Raw genomic sequence first — 9717 nt, forward strand, 5'->3', positions numbered from 1 at the left:
TATTTTGTTTGGAACATACATTGGCTGTGATCATCCTGTCTGTCTGTAGGTCTGTACAACATAAAAGTATATAAGAAGGTTGTGGTAAGAAAATCCTCATCATGGACAATACAGAACTAAAGGTTGATACAATCTGCATCGTATTCACAAGGGAATTCTTACCTCAGAGAATTGGTTTTCTCTGAAAAACAAATTAGACTAAATGATTGATGTTGAATATAGCCTACACTACACAATATCACCAAAAGGAGTTGAAAGATTAACCCATGTCAAAGGCACTTACATTAATATGAGAAGGAAATTGTTTGCAAGTTATTTGTTATGCAGAATCAGAAGTACTCACTGGTCCTCCTGCAGAGATAGACAGCTGTCAATCCCATCAAGAACACGCCCACTCCAGAAGCCATACACACTGCTGTCTGCCATAATTGCACCTCTGTTTGGTGACATGATGACATCAGGAGAGGTCATTAGCTCTTAATCCAAATGTAAATACTTCAATGGTAGACAGGTGTTAGAATACCACTTTATTATTAGTCTTGGTAAATGTTTCCGTTTTCATATATGTGAGAAAAGACAGCTAGTCAGCTAAGCGTTTTACATTTGAGTCTGTGAAGGAAAATGTTATGTTTGTGCTTTTCTAATAACCAATTGGACTGGGTCCATGCAACTGACTGATTGATCGTGACTGGGAGGAATCCTCACTATCAGTATAAGCAATTTGGCAGTGCGCCAAGAACATTGTTTTGAAAACCGAAAGGGGTGTCTCAGTTTCAAGGTCTCAGCTTGGAGAGAAGAAGCCTTGTGAGGTATTGGTTGGTCACATGCATGAAACAAACGTTAATGATAAATTAATGATGAATTTTGAATAAGCTAAATCTTGCAAATATAACTGTCTGTTTAAGCACTAAATAAGATAACTATTGGGACTTCCCCGGCGGAGCAAGATAGAGACATGCAAGATAGAGACAGTTTGTTAACAGTTAACACACATCACAACTAGTAAACACCAATAAACAAACATCGTGTGGCCATACTCACTTTCAGTTGGACTCTTTGGTGTGTCAGTTGTCAAAGTAGGACTAACAGTCAAATCTGGTGCAAAGCAAAGTCATTGGATCTGGTTATACAATAAAGTATCTAAATGGGATGATTTAATCAATCCAAGATCAACCTCTTTTCTAGTAATTAGGCACATTTGTGATGAGGAAAGAATACAAAAACCTGGGTAAGATAAACTGAAAACAATTGACTTATTTTAACTAACTAAAGATGACCAGCACACCTGATGTAGGATTCACTGCTGTGCTGGGGGCCAAAGGAGAGGTCAAACCTGGTGAGAAGAGATGAGAAATGTGCATTTGTTTCATATCAAATAAAATAAAATGTTTTTTGTCACATGCGCTGAATACAACAGGTGTTACAATACAACCTTACCATGCAACACTTACTTTCAACAATGCATTTTTTTAAGTAAGAACATATTTGCTAAAAAAATTCTAAAGAAATAAAATGTAATTTATAAAATTAAAACAATAACGAGGCTATAGGTAATTCAGGTAATATGTATATGTAGGAAGGTGTAAAGTGACTACGCATAGGTAATAAACAAAGAGTAGCAGCAGCGTAAAAAGGGAGATCAATGCAAATAGTCTGGTTAGCCATTTGAGCCTTTTGGACTTAGACTTGGCGATCCGGTACCACTTGCCATGCGGTAGCAGAGAGAACAGTTTTTGACTTGCGTGGCTGGAGTCTTGACAATTTGTAGGTCCTTTCTCTGACCCCGCCTGGTATAGATGTCCTGGATGGCAGGAAGCTTGTCCCCAGTGATGTACTGGGCCGTACGCACTAACCTCTACGGTCAGATGCTGAGCAGTTGCCATACCAAGCATTGATGCAATCAGTCAGGATGCTCTCGATGGTGCAGCTGTATAACTTTTTGAGGATCTGAGGACCCATGCCAAATCTTTTCGGTCTCCTGAGAGGGCATAGGCATTGTCATGCCTTCTTTACGACTGTCTTAGTGTGTTTGGACCATGTCAGTTTGTGTATTACAGACTCGGTCAGGGAATACTCTTGCCAGTTGGTCAGTGCATGTTCTCAGTATGCGTCCTGGTAATCCATCTGGCCCTGCAGCCAAGTGAATGTTGACCTGTTTAAAGGTCTTACTCACATCGGCAACGGAGAGCGTGATCTCACATTCGTCCGAAACAGCTGGTGATTTCATGCAAGGTTCAGTGTTGCTTGCCTTGAAGCAAGCATAGAAGGCATTTAGCTCGTTTGGTAGGCTTTCGCCACTGGGCAGCTCATGGTTGGGTATCCCTTTGTAATCCGTAATAGTTTGCAAGCCTTGGCAACGAGCGTCAGAGCCAGTGTAGTAGGATTCAATCTTAAACCTGTATTAATGCTTTGCCTGTTTGATGGTTCATCTGAGGGCATAGCAGGATTTCTTATAAGTATCCGGATTAGTGTCTCGCTCCTTGAAAGCAGCAGCTTTAGATTTTTGCTCAGCGCGGATGTTGCCTGTAATCCATGGCTTCTGGTTGGCATATGTACGTACAGATGAAGTCGGTAATGTAGTGTACTCCTCAATGCTATCGGATGAATCCCAAAACATATTTCAGTCTGTGCTAGCAAAACAGTCATGTAGCATAGCATGCGTGTCATCTGACCACTTCTGTAATGAGCGAGTCACTGGTAAGTCTTGCTTAAGTTTTTGCAGGTTAGCAGGAATCAGGAGGATATAATTATGGTCAGATTTTCCAAATGGAGGGTGAGGGAGAGATTTGTACACATCTCTGTGTGTGGAGTAAAGGTGGTCTAGATTTTATTTTTCTCTGATTGCACATTTGACATGCTGGTAGAAATGAGGTAACATGGATTAAAGCTTTCCTGCATTAAAGTCTCCAGCACTAAGAGCACCACTTCTGGATGAGCATTCTCTTGTCTGCTTATGGCCTTATACAGCTCGTTGAGTGCGGTCTTAGTGCCTGCATCGGTTTGTGGTGGTAAATAGACAGCTACAAAAAATAAAGATAAACTCTTTTGGTATATTGTGTGGACTACAGCTTATCATAAGATACTCTACCTCAGGCGAGCAAAACCTCTAGACTTCCTTAATATTTGCACAACAGCTGTTATTGACAAATAGACAGACCACCAGCCCTCGTCTTACTTATTGTTCTGTCTTGCCGATACACGGTAAATCCAGCCAACTGTATATGATCCATGTCCTCGTTCAGCCATGACTCGGTGAAACATAAGATACGGATGGTGAAGCAGGATTATCCACTTGCAGATGAATTCTCACCAAGCATCAGGATCTGCGGCCCCTGTATCGGTCGTCTCCTCTTCATGCGAATGACGGGGCTTTGGGCCTGGTCCGTGAAAATAAGTAAATCTTTCTCCTTCAATTCATTAAAGAAAAAAATCTTCGGCCAGTGAGTAATCACTGTTCTGATGTCCAGAAGCTCTTTTCAGTCATAAGAGACAGTGGCAGAAACATTATGTGCAAAACAAGTTACAAACAACGCAAAAAAAACACCCAGAATAGCACAATTGGTTAGGAACCCGTAAAATGGCAGCCATCCCCTCCGGCGCTATTCATATCTAAGAAAAGTACAATTTAGAGTGAACGTACAAGCAGCCATGAATAAGTCTATGAGTAAACCTGTTGGAGCTTCAGTGAATTAGAGTGAACTAAAAATGTAATTGCAAAGTAAGGGATACTTACTAGTTGGTCTCACTGTGATGTCAGGGGTCAAAGTAGAAGTAACAGTCGAAACTGCTGGAAAGTATTAAAAGTTAATTCTGGATCTGATTACACAAGAAGAAAGGTATTCATTATTTCTGTTAGAAAACAACACAACTCAGTCAGTAGAAAGATTCACAATTTCAGAATTTTGAATATTATTGTTAAAACCTTAAAAGCTTATGGTGTACCATGGGATGCCCTGTTAACTTCTTATGGCTGGGGGCAGTATTGAGCAGCTTGGATGAATAAGGTTCCCAGAGTAAACTGCCTGCTACTCAGTCCCAGTTGCTAATATATGCATATTATTAGTATATTTGGATAGAAAACACTCTGACGTTTCCAAAACTGTTTGAATGATGTCTGTGAGTATAACAGAACTCATATGGCAGGCAAAAACCTGAGAAAAAATCCATCCAGGAAGTGGGAAATCTGAGGTTGGTCGTTTCTCAACTCATTTCATATTGAAGAAACAGTGGGATATTGGTCATGTTGCACTTCCTAAGGCTTCCACTAGATGTCAACAGTCTTTAGAACCTTGTTTGATGCTTCTACTGTGAAGTGGGGCTGAATGAGAGGGGATTGAGTAAGGTCTGCCATGAGCTGAACATGCGCTGACCATGCGCGTTGACGTGAGATCGAGCTCGGTTCCATCGCATTTCTGAAGACAAAGGAATTCTCCGGTTGGATCAGTATTGAAGATTTATGTTAAAAATATCCTAAAGATTGATTCTATACTTAGTTTGACATGTTTCTACTGACTGTAATATGACTTTTCATCTGAACTTTTGCCTGGACCTGCCAGTCGTGAGTTTAGATTGTGTACTGAACGCGCGATCAAAACTGAGTTATTTGGACATAAATGATGGATATTATCGAACAAAACAAACATTTATTGTGGAACTGGGATTCCTGGGAGTGCATTCTGATGAAGATCATCAAAGGTAAATGAATGTTTATAATGTTATTTTTGACTTCTGTTGACTGCACAATACGGCGGATATCTTTTTGTCTTGTTTGGGCTCTGAGCGCCGTACTCAGATTATTGCATGGTTTGCTTTTTCCGTAAAGCTTTTTTGAAATCTGACACAGCAGTTGCATTAAGGAGTAGTGTATCTAAAGTTCCATGTATAACACTTGTATTTTCATCAACATTTATAATGAGTATTTCTGTAAATTGATGTGGCTCTCTGCAAAATCACCAGATGTTTTTGGAACTAACGTAAACTCACCCAATTCCGTACAAATGTGGGTAACCACGGCATTCAAACGAGGCTGCAATGAAAACTAATGAGACTGTAGTGACTGTGTTGGCATCAAAATCCGAGGTGTGAAACTACATTTCGATTCAGCATTGATTGACATGGTAATGAGCTAACAGTATTGGAGAAAAGATGAAAAAACGAACCCCTCTGGTGCTGTACGTTACATCGTGACGTGTCACCACGTAACGTCCAGTGCGCATTTGCGACTCATTTTGTGCCGTACAGCCTCTTTCTACCAGGGGTAGCCCTTCTCTCGCAGATTAAAATCATGCTCAACCATATACACTTGTAAGAAAACTTCATTATTTTTGTCTAAATTAACATAATTATTGCTAATATTAAACTAATATTTCATGACTAGGGTGCCATTTGCAGTTTTTTGCAGGTCATTTCTGCGAGCCATCATGACACTCAAAAGCCGGAACAGCTGCAGTTCACTTGTGAGGCTAACGTTAGCGCAGCCCTAAACCCCTCTTCAAATTCGACACAAACCTTCAAACAGGTATGTGATGAGACATTACATAAACTCTTTATGTTTTATTTACATTTTAAGGTTGATTAGTTGGACAAATCGGGTGAAAAAAACTGTTTTCTTCACACAACATATTTCCAGATCACTTCGTAGCCTTCGCTCCCAACCCGCCATTTTTAAAAAGACCAAACGGAGCTCATTGCCTTGATGAATTATGCAGAGATAGGCATCATGAAGGTCTCGTCATTAATTTAGTTGGAAAGGGGAGAAATTGTGCTTTACATTGGTATTGATATTACAGTTGATCTGGAAGTATTATGTTTTCTGGGCTCAAAAATAAGGTCAATTGTACAGATCAAGGCAATGTACAAAAGTGAGTGAGTTTACGTTACTGAACATAACGCGCCAATTTATGCTGAGATTTCTTTATATAAATATGAACTTTATCGAACAAAATATACATGTATTGTGTAACATGAAATCCTATGAGTGTAATCAGATGAAGATCTAAGGTTAGTGATTAATTCTCTCTCTATTTCTGATTTATGTGACTCCTCTCTGGCTGGAAAAATGGTTTTGTTTTTCTGTGACTTGGCTCTGACCTAACATAATCATTTGTGGTGCTTTTGCCGAAAAGCCTATTTGAAATCGAACCCTGTGGTGGGATTAACAAGAAGTGTATCTTTAAAATGGTGTGACATACTTGTATGCTTGAGGAATTTTAATTATGAGATTTCTGTTTGAATTTGGCGCCCTGCACTTTCACTGGCTGTTATAATATCAATCCCGTTAGTGGGATCTCAGCCATAACATCCCACATAATTCTTACATGGATATTCCCTTCATTAACTTCTAGAATGGTCTCTGCTACTTACGATTGCCTGCTGTCTGTTAAATGTTCTACATTGGGTGTCACTCTAATATGGAACCGTGAAATGCAGGGATTGGCGACTGACCTGAACTGGGATACCATTTAGGAAAATGTATTTGTTACCTCTAAAAACCCAGCACACCAGCTTATACATTATAAGCTCATACATAGAAGTTATGCAACCACATTCAGACATTTTAAGATGAAGCTGATTCCTACTCCAAAATGTGAGAGACGGCGTATGAATGCTGTTGTAACACAAATGTTTTGGGAATGTCCTGTGGTGTCCCAGTTCTGGTCACATGTTTCGGATTTCCTTACAAACATGTGTTTCCCTGTGAAGATCCACCTTTATTTTCGTTGAATGATAACTCTTCATTTGTAATGCAACTGGTTCAGAAAATAATAATAATAATGTTGGGGGACAACATCTTATTTTCTGAGAATAATATAGAATATTTTTTATTGTAAACTCCATTTCCTTCCTGTAAATGTCTCATTTGTCTGAGAAAAGACAGGTAGTCAGCTAGAGATGGATGCTTACCCAGAACGCTTTCTGTGGAGCTTTGACCTCCTGGGCACATGCAAGAGAGAGACTGTTTAATAACAGTTAACACACAACACAACTTATTACGCTACTAAACTAAAATCATGTGGACTCTTAGGGGTGTCAGTTGTCAAAGTAGAACTAGAAGTCGAACCCGGTGCAAAGCAAAGTCATTGGATCTGATTATACAACAATAAAAAGGTATCTAAATGGGTTGATTTAATTAATGGAATATCAACCTCTTTTTTTTAATCAGGGGATATTTGTGAGTAAAAACCTGGCTAAAATAAAGCTAGTCTATTTGTTTAGGTCCTATCTGCTAACTAGAGAAAGATGACCAACACACCTGATGTAGGAATCACTGCCGTGCTGGGGGTCAAAGGAGAGGACAAACCTAGTGAAAAGAGATTACACAAGAACAAATGTAAATTCATTTAATATCTAAGGTCATTCAATAAGCAGAAAGAGAGAAGTACACTACACATTACCTACAAATCAGATGGACTAAAAGTATACAAATCTGGACAGAAATTACAAGCATGGGTCAATTCATAAATCGGAAGGAGCTTTAGTGAATTAATGTGAACAAAAATATACATGTAAGTTAAAATTAGTGGATCTACTTACTGGTAGTTGGTGTCACTGTGGTGTCTCGGGTCGAAGTAGAAGTAACAGTCAAAACTAGTTGGAAGCAATATGATTACACAAGAATTAGGTTTTACATTAACATTTTGTTCACCTAATTTTACAGGCCTGTAATCTAAACCATTGACTGTACAATTGGTATTTGCTGAGATGGTCATTTAGAGGCCCAACACACCTTCTGTAGGACTCATTGTTGTGCTGGGAGGCAAAGTAGACCTAGGACCTGGAGTCAAACCCACTGAGAAAACACATATTAATGAAATTAGTATTTTTATTCATGATCGTATTAATGATCATCATGGTGTTGTTGTCCTTTTGAAATACCTTCATGACTTGTCTATTCAAAGTGGGAAAAGTAGGACTATAAAATCACTACGGACAGATTGCTTCCTTCCCTGGTAGATTATATTTCTCCTCATTATAGAGATGATAAGACGAATTCATAAGGTGATCAAGTCTTTCAGGACAGATAAGGTGTTGATTGTTGTTGACAGCTTCCTAGAATAAAGTCACCATGTTATCTAACAGCAGAAACCTAACAGAGCATAGATACGATTTAAACACTCTACTAGATGAACACAGACATTATAATACTTGTGCTGATGATCCCAGCCGTTGGTGTTGAGGCTGGTGTCATATATATAGAACAGCTTCATTATCTAACAGAACAGCTTCATTTACACATTAACACAACTGTTCTTATTGCTAAAACTTGCTTTGCTTTAAAATAACAGCAGTGTCACTATAAAAGCACAAATGTGTAGTCTACCTGCTATAGAAGGTGTCTGTATAGTTGTTGGATCACTGATGTGAACTCCCACCAGATCTAAAATCATTTGGGAATGAAATGTGGTATTTAGTTTGTTGCTCAGAATGAATATAGTCATACTAAGAAGATGCTGAAATAAAAGTGAGTCAGATCATGAAGACCTGCAGCACTGATAGATTTGTTTAGATTATGACTCACCTGTAAAGCTGTGCCCATCACTGCGTGGAGAGAGAGAGTTTGGTCCTGAGCTCAATCTGTAGTCACAGCTCACCTCCTTACGCCTCACTGACTGTAAACGACTGATCAGATCACTATGTTTTGGAGTGAATTGACAGAACTGCTGTCCGGATGCTGAGATGGCTTTTCTCTTCATGATCTTTGCTGTGAAGGATGGCTGACTCTCCTCTCCAACATACAGGTTACAGGTGGTGTCAGGACTGACGGATCCACGAATCAAACAGATGATGGTGAAGTCCTCATCAATATTGACTGTAATGTCTGGTTTTGGATCTGTTAGGAAAGGACAGAGACTCCTTTTTGCATCACTGTATTTGAACGTAATGTATATGTCACAAGTGACACTGACTCTTACTCACCGAGAGCCTGCTATTCTCTTTATAATACGTATCAGCATGTTTTATTTGATATCATTCCTATTTATGAGTGCCATTTAATATGTGTGCTGTGTGTTTACAATGATTACCTTTCACTTAATTCCTTACATTCTCACGTGTGAATCAAATTGAATCGCATGGACTATTTTGCTTGCTTGTATGGTGTGTAGTCATTCCACAGATCTTCCTCTCCCTGCTCGGGAGGAAGAGCCGAACCCTGTTCGGGTAGAGCCAAACTAATCCTGCTCGGGTAGAAATGAATGAACAAACCCTGCTCGGAGGGACCCAGGTATCACCTGCTGTGTTAGTTTGGCCCGTTGCTTCTAGTTAGCCTACAGCCCTAAATCCCAGCCTATTTATACTTTTCTAATAGGACTGTAGGGATACTGTGTATTACGGTGTAAACTGAGTTTATAAAGAACCTTTGATTGTACTTTGGCCTCTCTGTGGTTGTTTGCTGTGGGATCTTAGAACTCTACTTTTGACATTTACATTTCAAATATTTATTGTCTTCACAACAACTATTTTGAAATGACATTGGATGAGATTGTGATTTAAACAGAATCATCCAAGACAATCTGAATATATCATTTCTTACCAAGAATAGTAACAGAGACTGAACCACTGTGCATCGATGGATAGTGAGATTCTACAGTGTAAAAACATCTCAGTATGATCTCAGCTGATGAACTTTGACCTGCCCATGAGAGCAGCTCAGTCCCCGTGAGTGATCGCGTACAGGGTGAGGGTTTAGGATCTATCCCCTCTGTGTAGAAGTAACAC

The 9717-nt window shown here is 39.4% G+C and overlaps 1 protein-coding gene and 1 long non-coding RNA gene across 2 annotated transcripts; both read right to left on the bottom strand.

The window, feature by feature from the left end:
- Positions 1–349: 349 nt before the first annotated feature.
- LOC110494993 lies at positions 350–3787 on the bottom strand. The gene is made up of 4 exons (XR_005036675.1): positions 3734–3787; positions 1286–1333; positions 1042–1095; positions 350–436 (listed from the first exon to the last, which is right to left on the bottom strand). It is a non-coding gene; the product is annotated as an uncharacterized LOC110494993 (long non-coding RNA).
- A 3442-nt stretch (positions 3788–7229) lies between these two features.
- On the bottom strand, positions 7230–9487 carry LOC118940147 (integumentary mucin C.1-like). Its single transcript, XM_036948411.1, has 5 exons — positions 8519–9487; positions 8321–8377; positions 7727–7789; positions 7534–7587; positions 7230–7300 (listed from the first exon to the last, which is right to left on the bottom strand). Exons 1-5 carry the CDS (start codon positions 8691–8693, stop codon positions 7230–7232), a joined length of 420 nt encoding a protein of 139 aa, XP_036804306.1. The 5' UTR covers positions 8694–9487.
- Positions 9488–9717: the final 230 nt, after the last annotated feature.

The sequence above is a fragment of the Oncorhynchus mykiss genome, chromosome 17 (assembly GCF_013265735.2).
Source record: "Oncorhynchus mykiss isolate Arlee chromosome 17, USDA_OmykA_1.1, whole genome shotgun sequence".
Lineage (NCBI taxonomy): Eukaryota > Metazoa > Chordata > Actinopteri > Salmoniformes > Salmonidae > Oncorhynchus > Oncorhynchus mykiss.